Source organism: Cynara cardunculus, assembly GCF_001531365.2.
Source record: "Cynara cardunculus var. scolymus isolate 2C chromosome LG 11, CcrdV1, whole genome shotgun sequence".
Lineage (NCBI taxonomy): Eukaryota > Viridiplantae > Streptophyta > Magnoliopsida > Asterales > Asteraceae > Cynara > Cynara cardunculus.
The window spans coordinates 2,870,560-2,888,698 of NC_037538.1; the positions used below are offsets into that span (position 1 = coordinate 2,870,560).

At 32.4% G+C, this 18,139-nt stretch overlaps 3 protein-coding genes across 3 annotated transcripts; 2 read left to right on the forward strand and 1 right to left on the reverse strand.

Moving 5' to 3' along the window:
- The first annotated feature begins 4,648 nt into the window (after window positions 1-4,648).
- LOC112522096 (protein transport protein Sec61 subunit beta) lies at window positions 4,649-5,349 on the forward strand. The gene has a single exon (XM_025131173.1). It carries the CDS (start codon window positions 4,748-4,750, stop codon window positions 5,069-5,071), a length of 324 nt encoding a protein of 107 aa, XP_024986941.1. The 5' UTR covers window positions 4,649-4,747; the 3' UTR covers window positions 5,072-5,349.
- Window positions 5,350-9,232: 3,883 nt separating this feature from the next.
- On the forward strand, window positions 9,233-14,469 carry LOC112521356 (probable ubiquitin-conjugating enzyme E2 C). The gene is made up of 6 exons (XM_025130173.1): window positions 9,233-9,531; window positions 9,690-9,717; window positions 12,236-12,463; window positions 12,749-12,812; window positions 12,896-12,955; window positions 14,207-14,469. The coding sequence occupies exons 1-6, from the start codon at window positions 9,401-9,403 to the stop codon at window positions 14,260-14,262; spliced, it is 567 nt and encodes a 188-aa protein (XP_024985941.1). The 5' UTR covers window positions 9,233-9,400; the 3' UTR covers window positions 14,263-14,469.
- Window positions 14,470-15,149: 680 nt separating this feature from the next.
- Window positions 15,150-16,402, reverse strand: LOC112520956 (NAC transcription factor 29-like). Its single transcript, XM_025129582.1, has 3 exons — window positions 16,237-16,402; window positions 15,871-16,157; window positions 15,150-15,717 (listed from the first exon to the last, which is right to left on the reverse strand). Exons 1-3 carry the CDS (start codon window positions 16,400-16,402, stop codon window positions 15,205-15,207), a joined length of 966 nt encoding a protein of 321 aa, XP_024985350.1. The 3' UTR covers window positions 15,150-15,204.
- Between the last annotated feature and the right edge of the window lie 1,737 nt (window positions 16,403-18,139).

Consider the following 18,139-nt stretch of genomic DNA (forward strand, 5'->3'; position numbering starts at 1 on the left):
GACTAATTTTAAGAAGACTATCCGTTTCACAGATAGCTTGAAGTCATCGTATTTCAATCTTTGTGGTCACAAAAGGATTCTTATTTTTTATTAGATTTGAACCTGGTACCTCCAGACACTTTTGACATTTAGAGCTCAAACTCAAACCAATTGATTAATGTAATTTTTTGTTTTTATAGAATACCGATTCATATAAATACACGTTTCACCGTGATTTATATTTAATGAGTACATAAAAATATTGTTTAATACTTTAGACCAAATATTTAAATGTTTATAGAAACTTAAAAATATTAAATAAAATGCAAAATTAAATTAAATGAAATTACGTTATGGGTGTGACTTGGTTGGCGTTTATTATTATTGAGTTGTAGGGTGGGGAAGATGAGGACTTTTTCCATACATAGACATCAAGAGTCTTGATCGATTATTTAAGAATCTTGATTTCGAGGAAATTTGATAATTTATGTGGATAAAAATCACACCGATAACAAAAATCGAACTTATACACAGGAATTGAGACAGTCAGAAGGTTTGCCTAGAAACAGCTATAAAATGGGATGATGACGGACGGGATTTTTGTCCAAACATTTTCGGATTCTTGTATTTTTTTTAACAAAATATTTGAGAACTTCAAAATTTATGAGATTCTTGAAAGCTCTTTTACTTTAAGATTTTGTCTCACATGATTTTTTCCCGTCTAAGTATTGTACTTAATGTACTGATTAATATATGTTTGTTTCGGAATGTGTTTATTTCACATTGTGAAACTTTTTTACGTGTATTTTTTGTTTCACAAACACGTCAAGAAGGTTTATATTGTGAATTGAGTACTTGTAAAACAAATATATTATGAAACAAACATATGACAATCAACATTCTAAATCGTAGTCTTAGGTGACATTTACTAAATACTTACCCGACAAATATTTACCAGTAAAATTCAACACTATCACTTATTTACTGGATAAAATTTTAGTCCACTAAAACGACATTGTATACAACAATTTACCCGGTAAATGCTAACTGTGGTAAGAGTCGTCACACTCATTTACTGGGTAAGACTATTGATTCTTGTCTCGCTATTACAAGATAAGATTTTTGGTCTTTACCATATTCATCCGGTAAGGTAATGTGACATGGTAAACGACCCCTTAGATGAAAAAATCATATGAAATAACACATGATAAACAAATTTTCAAGGTTATCATAATTTCATGGGTTTTCAAAAGAAGGTCCCCTACACACACATATATGGTTTCCTTTACAAATCCAACCGTTAATAAAATCATACAGATTACTCTTTACCGTCTATCTCGATTATTTTCTAATATAAAACGTTGATCATAATAAATGAACTTTGATAATTTTTCACAAATATTCTAATCATAATAAAAGAATTCTTATCATTTTTAAATATTTCAATTAATTGATTTATATTAGTGGTTGAATTTGTAAATGAAATAATTTACTATTATTTATAAGTAGGAATATAAATAGAATTCATCCTAAATAAAATCAACCCCACCTCTCTCTCTCCCTCCCTCTCCCTCTATATATATATATATATATATATATATATATAATATGATATAATACAAAATATTATTCTTCTGTTCTAAAACAAATGTTCACAATCAAAATAACACACAATTTTAAAATTGTATATTTATTACACTTTTTTTTATTAATAATAAAACAAGTCTACCCAAAGAAAATTTAGAAAGATGAATTTCTCCATCTTATAATTACGAGTAAAATCATAAAGTAAATACTTGAAATAGACAATTATTCTGAGACGAATTAAAATAAATATAATGATATAAGGTCAGTTTCAGTGGAAAACAGAAAAACCACGAAAAAACAGATGAAAAAGTAAATCCAATTGTTTTTTTATGTACTTTGTTTCGTTCGAATTTTTTATCGTATTTCATATTTTTTTCAATTTAAAAATACGAGTCGAGAGGATTTCTAATTTAAAAACAAAGTTGTAACCGTTAGATTAATTGACTAACCGTCTCTTAATCACTCCATTGAATCAATTAATCTAACGGTTGATAAAGTGTTTTTTATTTTTGATGTTTTGAGATTTTCTTCTAATCCTTCACATATTTTAAGAGAGAGTGTATTTTCATGGAAATAAAATAATAGTTTTTTTAATAAATATAGGTTGGTGTCAAATTGTATTAAATTTCAACTACCATTAATGATCGAGTTATTTGTGGGTTGTGATAGCTGACTTGAAAAATTCTTGGTCATTTACTTAGATGCTACGGTCTTATTTTTGGTTTCTTCCCCAAATTTGTGGTCCACACATGAACCGGAGTGGATTAAACCGGGTTCAGATTAGAGTATTTGGATTCGATTTTTGCAAAGCTCGGTTTATTTTTTAATCGATCATTACTTCAAAAATTTGGTCTTATTCAAGCCAATATGTATGTGTATATCTGTGCTTATATGTGTGTGTGTGGGGCACTAAAACTAGTTGTTGTTGGTCATTTTGATCTGGCTTTCATCTCAAACTGGTTATGACCTCGGCTTTACTTGGTCTTGTCCGGATTTTTTTCCTGAGCTAATCCTTAATCGATTCGATGCTCGAAATGGTAACTATTTCAAACAGTATGAAAGGACTACTCTTGTAATCGGGCCTTGAAAGGAGCGGTCTAAACTTAACTGATTACGAGATAGTCCTGGAACTAGTTTTGGGCCTAGGCCCAATTGTTCATATCTACTCCCACCGTTCTAAAGTAATTTTTGATTTCGTTAAATAATACTATGTTTTGCGAAAGTTTACAAACCATGTTTAAATTTGTTTCTTACTGATAATCGTTTTTTTAATTTGTAACTTTGATTATAGCTAGTTTTCTTGTTTTACTTATGTTAACGAACATTTTAAGTAATTAATTGACCATCAAACATTTTTAATTAAATTACTTATTCATAACATGTATTATGTAACTTTTAATAATATTAGTAACACGGTGCAAGTACTAAGATGTCTATTCAAAAGATGAATCTCGTTATTTCTTTGTCCAGATAACTTTAATAATTTATTTGATCATTTTAGAGAATGAACTTACAAGACGTAATTTGTCGTTAAATACTTAATTACAAATGAGCATGATTCGTTTCCATATATATCTTTTACCATGTTGACAAGATGAAAACCACCGACCGGTAAAAAAACAAGACGATTTGGCCTGTCCAATTATTATTATTATTAAAGAGGAAGAACTTTGTCGGTTTTGTCAATTTGGACAACTCCAACCTAACATTTTGGATTATTGACGATTCTATCACGTTTCTTATTGTTAATTCTTTCATGAGTGAATTACATTTTTGGTCTCTTGTCCATGACCGTCTTTTGGTTTTTGTCTTGCAACATGTAAAGTACACTGGTGATCCAAATTTCGTGTTTCGGAGCTCAAATTGGTTCATCTAAACACGGTTAATGGAAGCTCTATTAAGTTAGTCATGAGCTCTTCAAATGAGGGCCATTTTAGTCTTTTTATGCCTAAATTTATAGTGAATTGGCATTTTCGTCTTTTTATGCCTAAATTTACGGTGAATTACATTCTTGGTCTCTTGTCTATGACTACTTATTGGTTTTCATCCCTACATTTCCTAACGTACACTGGTAATCCAATTTTCATGTTTTGAATCCTAAAATGGTCCCTCCTGCGACATTGTTTCTCAAGCAAATTGATAGACGACGGTAACTATTAAAACAAATATGATAGTATCATCTTAGGTATTCCACCTATATTGGTGGAACAGAAAATAATATTTTCTGTTCCACCCAATTGCAATCTTTATCTATATCTAATATCACGTCAAATGTGAAACAATAAATTTGTCTTATCACATATGACACCACACATGAAAAAAATGAATTTTGTTATATTCAGTCTGATGTAACTAAGAGGCTGTTTGAAAGTTGCTGAATTGTCTCGTATAGAAATAATTAAGTAGTCAAAATGATTAAGAGACTCTCATGATATAATGCAAAATGAAATATAATTCTTTGGTAATTATTTACAACAAATTAGGGCGTTGAATAGTTAAGAGAGATCCATGATACAAAATCATTCAAAAGAGTTTTAGAACTATTAAGAGACATTTTTTACCAACCAAGATTCACCTCTTAACGATTCAGATATTACCTCTTAATAAAACTATTAAGAAATAAACAAACAACCTTTAACACATCATAAAAATCCACTAGATTAGTTTTTTTTTTTAAATCAACACTATGCGAGCCGACTAATCCCATGGCGACCACCTACTTTGCAAATAGTCCGGAATTACCGCATTTGAACCTCCGTGGTCACAAGATGATTTTTATTCCTCCTTGAATTTGAATCTAAGACCTCTTGGTATTTTTGATCTTTAGTGCAAAACTCAAACCGATCCTTGTGGTTTAAAAGATCATTGAGATATATATAAAATGATCCGGACATTTATATCCGGTCAACTTTGTTGGTTGACGGTTGGAGCTTACAATTTTCGAATTTGAATAAGAGTAATAATTTTACCAATAGAAAAAAATAGTTGCATTTAATTTGTTCAACTAGCAATTTAATTTGGCAGAAAATAATTTATAAGAAAAGTCCAGAATAACCCTAGGGTTTCAAAATCACCCCCTTTCTTTTTCAACGTCTCTGCTCCATTTCCACTTCCCGATCGCTCTACTTCTCTTCGAGGCTTCCAATTTCTCGAACTTTCCACCCTACGATCTACTGCAACGATGGTGAGAGGCTCATCTCAATCTCAGACTACCTCCTCTTCTGCCACTTCCCGACCAGGCCCCGTCGGCGTTGTACCTCGCGGCACCCCTGCTGCCACTGCTGGCATGCGACGCCGTCGTCTCGGCACCGGATCTTCCTCCGGGTTCAGTGGGGGAAGCGGTGGTAATAGTGGAAGCAACATGCTCAGGTTCTACACCGACGATGCTCCTGGCGTCAAGATCACTCCAACTGTTGTCCTTGTCATGAGCGTCTGCTTCATCGGCTTCGTCACCGCTCTTCATGTATTCGGCAAACTCTACCGCCGTTCCTCCGTTGAAGCTTGAATTTCGATGGATCTGATCTAGGATTTCACGCTTTTGTTGTATGATTTGAGCTTTCATGATCGTAAACCTACTCCAGTATGTCACTAATTTCTCTGATCTGTAAATACGTTCTCCTTGCATCTCAAATCCTGTTTCCATGTCATCCTTCCAAAAGGAGAGATATAAAAGATCTTTAGTTTTAATTTATCAATTCTTCGTGTTTTTGGAGGTTCAAATTATGAGATACTTGCACGATTTCCGATTTTTGTTTGCTAATTTCATGACCAAGGTTTCGTATCATCTGTTGAAGCACCAAATCATTTATGGCAAAGTAGTTCCTTATAATCAAATTAATGATAAATAGTGGTAAGATTTTCTCTGTTTAATTGTTTCTTCGCGCAACATCTGTTTGCGGTTAACTGGATATAAATTAGATTAAGCTGATCGAAATTGATTTGATTACATGAGAAAGGATCTTTAATTTAAATTTGATACTAAGGGAAGGGGTGGGGTGGGGTGGGNGTGGGGTTGTTCATAAAAATACTTGTCGATTTATTCCATTGTGACATCGGTCGGTAATAAGCACTTTTAAGTTTTTTGATAAACAACTTATATCGGTGCCAAACTGGTAATAAGGAGTTTTTGAAGAAGTTAAACCATTCTAATTTATAATAAGTTGACAAAGGCATTTGTAGAAAAACATAAGTTGTTACTTGTTTCAAATAAGCAATCCCAAACACTTCCTAAATTTACATCACTTTGAAATATTAGAAAATACGTAAATCAAAATATTGAAAAAGTCCTTCAAAATTAAAACAAAAAAACCGTTCGAATTCAACCAAAAAACTTAAAAGGTATTAACCACAAATGTGGTGCCTGATTGGTTTTAGCTTGACTTCAAATGTCAAAAGTACCAGGAAGTTTCAGGTTCAAATCCAAGGAGGAATAAAAATTCCCCTTGTGGCCACGGAGGTTCAAATGCGGTGACTTCGGAATATCTGCAAAGCAGATGGTCGTCCTGGAATTAGTCGGCTCGCATAGCGGGTTGCATATTCAGGTTAATAAAAAAAACTTAAAAGGTCTTTTGAAACGACGAAATTTGTCTAAAAATATATCATTTAGGGCCTTTGAACTTTAAAAAAGAAGAAATCATAGGTCTGCCTCAATTCGCTTATAAATGACACAGAAAAGGATGATGTGTCGATTTCATGGACAAACGGGACATGTTCACTTGTTTTTCTATTGACGTGGATGTATAACCATGACTCACGACATCAAGATTTTGAACATCGCCGGTTATTTCAAAGATCTAAAGAGAAAACACATCAATAATTACTTTATATTATACATCTAAAAGACATTTGATTGTATATAGACACAATACACCATGATGGGTATTGATGAAAGTTGGTCCCCCTCGTTTTTTTAATAATGTTCTGAATAGTGTGTGATGGCGGCAAGGCGTGGCTTGAGGCCAAGTTAAATCCCATGATTCAACTCTGAATTATGGCTTGTAATAACGCGCTTAAATCCCTGAATTCTTACTCGAATAGAAAGTCGATCTAGAACTGAGGAGACTCAAGAGTCATTCAAGACAGGAAATTGAATTCAACTCATCAAAGCCATCACCGCTTAACATCGAAAAAGGCCTGAATTTGCTTTTGATATAATTTTTAGTAAGCTTAACATATTTGATATTGATACACGTTCTTTTTCCATTTATAAATTTCCTTTTATATGAATATAAACTGTTCAATACACTGATACACACACCTATACATACATGATGATATACGTATCCATATAACATTACAAACTTATCATCTTAAGCACATCTTGAAAAATGTCATCACCTCATCAACATATCACACCTCATACCTTACGTCATTCAAATTTATTTTTTAATGAATAAAATATTTAAAAATTTGATACAAATCATTAATTAAAATAGTTTTCACCCCCAACAAATGCTATTAACCAACCAAATTTGTAGGATATGATCTTAGCATCGCATAGTAACCAAAATAGACCACATATTGTATTTATAATAAAATGTTTTTTTTTTTAAGTATATAATATTTATGTATGACAAATACAATAAATAAACTCAGATACCCTACTTATTTTTGGTAAGGTTTAAACCTTTGATCTTCTAGAAAACCAAAGACTATGATACCATTAGGCTAAATACCCTTTTTGATTAAAATGTTGTAACAAAACAAAATGATACTTGGTTATACATCTATCCCATTTCACAAAATATATTAATATTCTATTAAGTCATGAGTTAAATAAACTAAAATAACGAGTAAAATTTTTAGAATTTTTTTTTAACGAATGACATTCTTATGATTTTATTGTTCTAACAGATATATTCCTTCTTAATAACGACGTACCAATGACCAACTACGCAAAATTTGGACGTTTTGTTACATGTTTGAAACATTGTTTGATTTGTAAAGATCATACAAAACACGCCATTGTTTGAAATATTATATTATTTTTTTGGAGTATTGAACATTGTAACTCTGGACTTCATATAGGGCTTGATCATATTGTTGTTTGGTTTTACATATATAAAATTCTGGGTTTGCAATATTGATACAAAACAAACAACGATATTGGTACTAATTATGTTGGTTGATATATAATATAAAATATTTGTACCAATTATTAATTGGCCGGTGCCACATATGAAAGAGCATAATATCTTACGAGTCCCACTAAATAGGGGTGCGCAAAACCCAATGGTCCGAAAATCCGAGTCGAAACTGAGATGTTTATGGAAAACTCGAATGCCCTGAAATTCGGAAATTCAAAACCCGACTTTTAGGGTATATTGGACTCTGGTTGAGTTTAATTTGTGACCACTGACTCGTCCGAAAACTATATATATATATATATGTATATATAATGATATGAAAGTAAATAAAATAAGATATTATTTTATAATTTGATTTGTTTAAATTAAAAAATTAATTATATTAAAAATGATTTAATTTTATCGTTTGTAAGGGGGAAAAATATATGATTTTAATGTAACTAAAATTTTAGTTTAAACAAATCAAATCACAAATCAAATAAAATAAGATATGGTTTTGTGATTTGATTTGTTTAAACAAAAAATAAATAATTATGTTAAGACGATTTAATTTAATTTTTTTTCCTATGATCGTAATAAATAACTTATTTTCAATATTTTAACACCAAAATAATTGAAAACCACTACAAAATGAACTTCAATTTTATCGTCATAAAATTAGGTATATGATTTTTCTATTGTTTTTAATTAAAAATCTCAAAATCAACTATTTAGATTTTAACCAAATAAAATATTCATAAATACTCTCACATTTATAACTTAAAATTGTATAAATTCCTATATAAATTTCAACCGGATTTTCATACCAAAATAAACAAAAATACTAAAACAATAAAACTAAATTGTATTTGTTAGAATCCAAGTGTCACGTTTCGATTTAGGAAGATGCTGGTTAATTACCCAACAATATTAAATATAATTAATTTTTTAAACAAACTAAATCATAAAAGAATATCTTATTTTATCTATTTTGTTATAATTATATATATATATATATATATATGTGTGTGTGTGTGTGTGCGCGCATAAATATATCGTTTTTAGTTTTTTATAGAAAGAAAATAAAAGAACAGGCAAAAAACAAAAATGATCATTGATTTAACAGAGACGTTAGTAAAAAAACCGCAGTCAAAACAAATTGAATACCGTAAGAACCAAATCCACAATAAACATAATATAGAACCTTAGTAAAAAAACAGGAAACCACATGGACCGAGTCCACAATTCACTCCATTATCAATCATCATAAAAATTGACTGAATAAATATTATATATTACACATTACTAAATTCGAACCCGACTAATTCCAACTAAAACCCCAGTTAACTCCAACCCAAAATAATCCAAAATCTAAAATTCAAAGCTTGGTTTCCATATCAAAATCCGATCAAGTTTTTATTTTACCCACCTAACTGTTCTTCAGATTCTCATGGATTAACCGAGATTCGTACAAACATAAATTACCAAAAAATAATAATAAAATAGAAAAAAGTAGGCCAATTTATTTGTTTTGTTATTACTAACATTTATTGTAAATATTTAATTATAATAAAAAGGGTGCCATAATTTTCTAACTTTTCGTCCCTCAGCTGTCCATTGTCTGTTGTCAAATAAAAATACAAAAATACTCCCTCTACAGTTCTCTGTTTGCTTTTCATAAAGCTGGAGATTCAATCCCTTCGTAGTGGCGCTACCAATCCATCCATTCAATTATCGCAATCCTTCATCTCTTCTCTTTCTCTTCGTGAATGGAGGTTCGTCAGGAACCGCCCATGGATAATATATCCACCGAAGAACGCCGCCATCAACGCCATCCCTCACCGTCCAAGCACTCAAGAGCTAAAGCGGTTCCCGTCGACACTAATTCCGTCACTCAGAGGTTTCTAATTGCTCTCTTTTGTTATTATTCTGTTTTATGTTCGATTGTTCTTCGTTTCAGTTTTTGGTGGTTCAATTTCTATTTATTTGCCAGAATCCGATTTCCTTTGATTGATTGTTTGTGTTCTGTTTTTTTGTTTTTCCTCCTTTTTTTGGCAGGCTCCAGAAAGAACTTATGGCTCTTATGGTATGTAATATTGTCTCTCCCTGTAGAAGTTATAAATCGATCAGATTGGAATGGATATATGTTTTTTGGCGTGGATTGTTCGATGTATCAAACTCGGTCGCTAATGTTTTGTCCAAAACGATCGATCGATTAGGGCAGTAGAGTAGGAGGGCTTGACGCTTGAGTTTGCAAATACATATGAATATAAGAAATTGTATTTTGATAGTGTCTGTGGTTTTGCGTAAGAAAATATTAAGAAATTAAAGCAAGAAGTTTCTATCATCATCATCATCATCATCAGAGAAATGTATGCTTAGTGACCATGAAGTTCTAACACCTAGTACTCTGCCTCGATGATCATAGATGTGGATGTCTGTCATTATGCTATGGAAAAATATATGTTCACTTAATCACTTTCAATACGGAAGAAAGAACCAAGTGAAAGATAGGATTAGTCTATTGGTTAAGAGGACTAATTTTCACACAAGAAATTTGTAGATATTTATTTCCTTTTCAGCATAAATATAATATGTACATTAAACTTCACAATACATGCTTGATACATGAAATGTTGGTATAACTTTGTAACGATATCTGTGTCAAATTTCAATCTAGAAAGTCATAGGTTTGACATTATGGCATCAATAATCAGTTTGTTATACATATATAGAAGGGAGTATTCCTTTGGCAGAGGCACTTGCTACTGTCGAAATTCTATCTATTTCCTGCGGAGATAGATTATAGAATAGCTAGTACATAGTTATCTCTCATCATATCGTACTGTTTGCTACAAACATATACATGTACATTTCAAGGTTAGGGATGGTGATTATTGTTTGCATGTACTGTTTAAGACATTTTATGTGCCTTTGTTGGTTAGACTTTAATCTCTCATTGGTATCATTGAAGCACTAATAGGACCTCCTGAGTGCATGTTGGAAGTGTGAGTTAAGAATCTGTCAAGGTGGTTAGAATGAGTGATAAATGAAGGAAGCTGTAGCACTCGGTGTCTTAGGCATTTCATTTGTGTAAGCTGGTGTTTTCTCATCACTATGGCAATTATGTATTTGCTGATAGTTACCTGAGAAAGCTAAGCTATGCTGCAGTAACCTGGTATCAATGGACCTGGACTTCATGTTTAAATGAAACAGCCTCTATTGGTTACTTGTACATATATCACTCTCTTCATAAGCTGCTTAAGATTCATATACGGAAAGCTAATCATTGCCCATGTTAGGATATTGTACCCTACTTTTTATCAAAATCCCAATGAAGGTGAGAGCTCCATGTTTGAGCTTAGTATCTCATGAGAAAAGAATTAGATTGGAGATGTAGGATTCCTTATGGTCACAATGCAACTCATGGAGTTCGGTTTCCTTCGCTGACTAAGATGATTTTGTAATTGACATTTTAAATTCATTTGGCAATTAACCTGTGGTTCCTTTATTTAAATAAACAATGTTTATAAGTGTCGAATGGCTTAGTTTAATCTGTATATTAGTATATAACCACAAAAAACTATAAGACGAGAGCTGCAAATAGGAAATTTAGTAATATAGATACAAAATAACTCATGTTAATTTTGAATTTCCTAAATACTTAGTTAAAACACTAAAGCAAATCAAACTGGGACATTGTTGCAAAGAAAGCCATTATATTTCTTGAAAAATAATAAATTTCTTGTTAAGTTGCTTTTGGTAATTAATTAAACCGACTTCTATGTTTTTAACTTATGTTTCCTCTATTTGCATAACCAATGTTCATATTCGGCTTTCAAGTGTCAACTAGCTTCTTTTGTGTCACTCTCCGCAGGTTTTACTCTGAGTGGATGGGCCGGGAAAAGGCCGAGGGTGGGCCAGGGATTGGCCCCTTTTCCAAAGGGAAGGGGATTTGAGGGGATAGGGTAGGAGAATTGGGGATGGAGATGGTGACCCGCACCCGGTTCCTATCCCTATTTAAGGTCTTTAATGATGTTAGTTTACATTTGTTATAAATTGGAAATGCTGGTAGCTAGGGGGACAGTTCTTTATCATGGATATTAGAAGAGACTATGCATATAGTTTATCAGAGTCTTTTACCATATGTGTGTGTGTGTGTGCTTGTACTAACATGATGGAATATCATAATACTAGTCCACTGTTTGGCACAAACGTGACTTTTCTTATTTCCATTTTAATACGAGAATTAAAGAGGACGATTGGCTATTTTCAGTGAAGTTGTAAGATGGATTTGTAGAATTTGCCTAGAGAAACATGTCCGTAATAGGCTTTCTTTTTGTTATCCATTTATGTCAAATGAATCATATGAAAACGTGTACAAACTTAAAATAGGAAAAGAGATGGATGGCACCCTAGCACTTGTTAATTAAAATACCGAGGATTTGCATCCACTTCCTTGTAGACCACCATCATCTTTTATCAATGGTTCTTTGTTTACTTTGTTGCAATCTCTCTTTTTCCTTCCTTTGGTTCTGTTACAGTTGACATGGCTATCAGTTTATTTGTTGAATAACAATTCTGATTATCATCAATGTGGTTAGATGAGTGGAGATCTTGGGGTATCTGCTTTTCCAGAAGGGGAGAGCATATTTAGTTGGATTGGTACTATTGAGGGTGGCAAAGGAACTATGTATGAAGGTTTATCTTATAAACTCTCGTTACACTTTCCCGTGGACTATCCTTTCAAGCCTCCTCAGGTTAAGTTCGAAACAATGTGCTTCCATCCCAACGTCGACCAGTTCGGCAACATCTGTCTAGATATCCTTCAGGTATAAAAGTCTTTGTAATTCTTCAGCTTTAACATGTCAATTACATAATTTTCCAGTTAAAAACTTATCCTTATATTTGGATTGTTCATGTATATTTGGATCACGAGGCATCATTTCTTACCAAGAAAATCACTTGTGTGGCTTTTTAGATGATATATGCTCAGCTCAATAATCATTTCAGTACCGTTTTTGGGTTGATTCTGAGCTTTTCACTGATTCCTTCCTATACAATTAGCTAATTATTTCAATTGGCCAATGGTGATATCCATTATTGTTTCTTTGCAGGACAAGTGGTCTTCAGCCTATGATTGTCGAACCATTCTTTTGTCTATCCAAAGTTTATTAGGAGGTTTGTGAAAGCCTTCATGAACTTGTATCATATTTCAGTTGGTGCTTACTGTTTTAGCTCAATAGTATATCTTTCTCACGCAGAACCAAATATTGATAGTCCTCTCAACAGCTCTGCTGCTGCGCTCTGGTGCAACCAAGAAGGTGAGACAATTGTTCTATAAGGTTTCAAATCGCATTTTTTACCCTGGAAACAGCACGGTCACTGGAATTCAGGTATTGAATGGAGAAAATTGGAGTTCCTAAGGGAGAGGACTGAAGGATAGGTTTTGAGAATTTGGAGGGATTTTGGAGAAAAATTTACATCCATTTTTAAATAAATAACAAATTGCTATATATATATACACTATTATACTATCATCTAACAATGTTTAGGAAAACAACAAACAAGTCATTTCCTATTAACCAATCACATTTCACCCACAGATTTTTTTTTACCTTTGGTATCATATTTTTCAATTCAAGCTTCTTTTCTGCAACTTCTGCATAGCCTTACTACATTGCTGGTATCCGTTCTTTCAAAGCAATACTCTAAGAAGGTGTTTGGTTCACAGAATGGAATTGATGGAATTGGAATAATTTTGAGGGATTTGGAATTCGTGGAAAGATTTGGAATTCGTTGGTTTGTAGGATTTTAAATGGAATGAATTGAATTCCATTATTTATAAAAAAATTATATTATTTATAAATAATTATAAAAATAATTAAATTACTTTTTCATTAATTGATTATTTCAATTTCTTTTTACACATTTCAAACCATTATTACATACAAATCATAGGAAATCCGTGAAATACCAACCCCAAGGGATTTCAATATCCTATGTTTGTGGGATTTTAGTGAAATCCCTGGATTCTAGATCTATGAAATCCTTCAAACCAAACATGAGATTGTAATGAAATTCAAATTCCAAATACCTCCAAGTCCAATCCAATTCCACACACTAAGCAGGGGATAAGTGATGCTGTTGAGTAAAGTTTAATTTTAATAAAAAGCTGCAGATGTCTGTTGTTCCATTGATCATCTTTTACATATTTTAATTATGTTCTTTCAACAATTCACTGTATTAATTGGTTCCCTTGAGAATAGCAGCTGATCTATTCATAAGCATGATTACGTATAGAATCTCTCCAATAAGCAAACATTTTAAAAAATAGTTTTGAATAATGGTAAAATAGGATAATCTTGTGGAGCTGAGTATCAACAGCATTTGTATGACAATTGACAAATACATAAAATAATTGCCAACAAAACATTGCACATTTTACGACAGATTTCGAAATGGGTATGTGAACCGTTGTAGTTTTTATGGTAGATGAGTATTATCTTTTATTATTTGTGGAATAATTATTATAAATTTCGTGTTAATAAATATTTTGACCACCCTCTTGTCAGATTACAGAAGAATGGTACACAAACACTATGCAGTTGGAGAATCTTTTGAGAGCTGATGCACAAATCATGGGTCTACTTTCCTGGTAAGAAAGCAGTATTGTTAAATGTGTAGGCAAAAGCTGAAATTAAATGAGCTTACATTCATTTGTATACACAGATTTAGTCTGCTGTATAGTTGCCTAAACAACACCCATATATATATATATATAGGTATATTTATAATATATATAACGAGTCCTTTATGGACGTTTTCCTCTCTAAAATATCAGCTTTAAATACATTCATATTTATTTCTCGTTGGAAGAGGCCAATCTAATATCGAGAAATTGAATTGCCCATATTCATTGCCTTGCCCTGCTATAAGCCGACATCCGGCAATTCCGGGTTCAAGTTGGCTTATATAAGTATGCATTCTGCATCTTGTAAACTGTATTGTAGCTCAACCAAAAAACCCATCATTGTTTTGTAAATCTCTATTTCAACAAGGGTCTGTTTGTTAGTAGCTCCATGAGAATCATAGCTTATTCAATCAGCTATACATGATTGTTTGGTGTTAACTTAATTATAGAAAGTACTTATTCAGTAAGCTCTTAGAGGAAGATGCATGCAGAAAGGCAAAATGTTTCCAAACCTGCCCCTTCAATATAAAAAACACGTTCATTCCGTCTATGAAATACTCTTCCATACAAAAACTTTCTGAATCTATATAGACACATAATTAAGGAAAAAACAAACCAAATAATCCCTAAATTGTCAAAGACACTCAAATTACCAACATACACAAGTCTCAATTCAAACTCAGAACAGTTGGTTATCAAATAAAATATGTGAATCATTGTAAAGAAATGAAAACTAAATCAAGAAGTTTTATTTGCAAAAATAAAAATGAGACAAATTTATACAGAGGAAACATCAACTTTGTACCAAAATTGTGCTTATTATTATAGACATTGATTTATTGCACAATATTAAAACTTCACATGCTTAACAAACCCCAATCAACCTTGCTTAAATGTTCCATCCTTGAAGAGCTTCGTCACAACATCCAAATGATTTGCATCAAGAACATCATACGAACCATTGGATGTCAACATGTCTCGCGACAACACATCTGTGTTTCCGACATTGTTTTCGTTCAATATAAACGGAATGTTTTCTTTGTAGAACACTCCGTTTTCATAGACGAGACCATTGTTGTTGTTGTTGTTGCTACTGCTGCTGCTGCTGCTGCTGGTTCTCGTACCTTGAAATAGTTCGTCAGAGAAGTTTTCGATCATGGGAGGAAGATTTTGGTCTGCAAGAATTGAAGCCATCAATTGAAAATCTTTGAGCCTACGATCCGAGATCAAGTCCATGTCGGCCTTTGTAACCATGTACGATGAAGGGAGTTCCTGTAATGTTGTCAGAAGACGACCATCTGTCGGCTTATTTTTTGGATTTTTTTCTACTTCTGACTTGTTCTTTGACATGTTGCCTTTTTGACGTATCCGACATAACACCCAATCATCTAACTGCCAACAAAAACAAAATGGGTGTTTCTAAATAAACCCCTTTTGAGTCAAATCGCGCATTAGAAATGTAAACAAAAGCGTTTGATGTTGATGTGCAAGTGTGAAATTGACAAAAGGGTAAGGAGTTCATTTAAGAAGGAATAATTTTAGTACCCTCATCGATCCGTTTTGCCTAGATGACCGGCTTGATGACTCGGGCAACCTATATTCAGTCATGGTCCAACTAGTCTTGACGTTCTTTGCCGGATTTCCAATAAAAAAAGCCAACGCTTTCTTCACCCCGATCTTTCTTGACCCTGAAGAAGCAAAAATCGGCTTATCTTTCCCTGTAGCCTTCCAAAAACCCGACCCTGCCGACCTTCTAGGCCTTGATCCATTCGGGTATTTCCTATCCCTCGGGCTAAAAAAGAACATCTCATCCTCCCCGAATGACGCCTTTACTGCTAAGCAAACAAGAATCATATCAATCCACATAAACGCAACAAGAAACACAGAAAAAAAAAACCACAAGAATCTTACTGGGAAGTTGCCACGGGTCGCAACTGTATAGCTCGATTTCTGCGATTAGGGAAGCGGGAATCGAACGTAGTTTCACTTTGCTGAACAAATAATCAATGAGTTCTTCATCAGTCGGGTGGAATCTAAACCCGGGTGGGAGATGAAGAAATTGGTCTCCTCTCTCCATGGTTGGATCAAAGGGGAAAGAGTATAATAAAACGAACACTGTTTATATCGAGACACGAAGTTTAAGAGGTAATATAAGACGATATTAAAATCAAGAAACGTCATTTTCGGATTAAATGATAGAATAATGTTTTTTTTTTAATTTTAATGAAATATGCGGGTATTAACGTTATTGTTGGTCACATTGTTTTAACCGTCCCAAGGTTGTGGAGAAGGACACCCGTCATGTTGTTTAACGTTACATGGTTACGAAATAACCCCGTCATTTTCCACTTTTGGACAAGGTTCCTTTTGCTTGTCACATTCGATACTCTACTTAGGACCGTAAACAAATCGAACGAACAGTAACGGAAGTTTATTTGTGCTTGTTAGTTTAACTTAATCGAACAAATGAATGAACACAAACGTTAAACGAATGCTTTTTTTTATGTATGTGTGTGTTTATGTTGATTCATTAAGAAATGTGTTTGTTCGTGTTCATTTATGTTTTTTTTGTTAAAATGCTAAATGAACGAATATAAACGAACATAATGAAGGAACACAAATGAACAAAAAAAAAAACAACCGTTGTTATTCATTATTTCGTTTCTTGAAAAGAACATAACAAAATGAAAAAGTGGGTAAACTTATAAGCCATTAAAAAAATTCTATAAATTAATTTAATTAATGATTTTAGATAGTAATTCATAATATATAAATACTTATATATATTTATATATATAAACAAATCGTAAGCGAACATAAATGTACAAACATGATCATTATTCATGTTTGTTCATTTTACTAAACAAAAAAATGTGTTCATGTTCATTCATTTGTTAATTAAACGAACTTCCTGCAGAACTTTCGGTTCGTTTACAACCCTAGCTCTATTTGTCAAAATATGTGGGTCAGGTAGTTAAGTAACGAGTCAAAACGAATTTGGGCCGAGTAGGGGACAACATATGTGATGGACAGTAATAGAGAGTGAACAATGAGGAATCGACAGGGGGTATGAATGACATAGAACTTGGAACAGTAAAACTGATTTTTAATAGTTCAATGGTTTAGTTACTTAAAAAAAGTTCAAAACTTTCTTTGCAGATAGCCCGGAGTCACCGTATTTGAACCTCCATGGCCACAAAAAGATTTTTATTTCTTCTTGGATTTGAACCTGAGATCTCCTGATACTTTTGACCTTTGGAGCCAAGCTCAAATTAATCAGGCACCACCCTTATGGTTCAATGTAGGATTATTGTTACAAAAAGCTAGAAGTCTCATGTTTATTTTGCTTAATATAAACATATAATTAAAATAAAATAATAACAAATGACTAAAATATATTTTTATTTATTTTGCTTAAATTTGTAATACGAGTATTTAAATTATAATATTTATTATTTCGAAGTATACGTTTTCAAAAGAACTAAATGAGTTGTTTGTTTACCTCTTAATAGTTCCATTAAGAGGTAGTCTCTGAATCGCTAAGAAGTGAATTTTGTTTGACAAAAAAAATATGTCTCTTAATGATTCTAAAACCCTTTGAATGATTTTGTATCTTAGGTCTTCCTTACCTTTCAGTGCCATAATTTCATGCTGAATAATTACCCAACAATTATATTTAATTTTGCACTATATCATAAGAGTCTCTTAATCATGCTAATCATTTAATCATTTTACACTAAACCATTCAGCAACTAACAAACAGTCCATAAGTATTTAAAATCATTTATTATTTATAATTCATGTATTTTCGTAC

What these genes read in the sequence shown, in the direction of transcription:
- LOC112522096 (XM_025131173.1), top strand. Translation starts at nt 4,748, where the DNA reads ATGGTGAGAGGCTCATCTCAATCTCAGACTACCTCCTCTTCTGCCACT.
- LOC112521356 (XM_025130173.1), top strand. Translation starts at nt 9,401, where the DNA reads ATGGAGGTTCGTCAGGAACCGCCCATGGATAATATATCCACCGAAGAA. An exon ending in ACTAATTCCGTCACTCAGAG is followed by an intron (nt 9,532 to 9,689) that starts GTTTCTAATTGC and finishes TTTTTTTGGCAG; the next exon opens with GCTCCAGAAAGAACTTATGG. An exon ending in TATCCAAAGTTTATTAGGAG is followed by an intron (nt 12,813 to 12,895) that starts GTTTGTGAAAGC and finishes TTTCTCACGCAG; the next exon opens with AACCAAATATTGATAGTCCT.
- LOC112520956 (XM_025129582.1), bottom strand. Translation starts at nt 16,402, where the DNA reads ATGGAGAGAGGAGACCAATTTCTTCATCTCCCACCCGGGTTTAGATTC. An exon ending in CGACCCGTGGCAACTTCCCA is followed by an intron (nt 16,158 to 16,236) that starts GTAAGATTCTTG and finishes TTTGCTTAGCAG; the next exon opens with TAAAGGCGTCATTCGGGGAG. An exon ending in GGCAAAACGGATCGATGAGG is followed by an intron (nt 15,718 to 15,870) that starts GTACTAAAATTA and finishes TTTTGTTGGCAG; the next exon opens with TTAGATGATTGGGTGTTATG.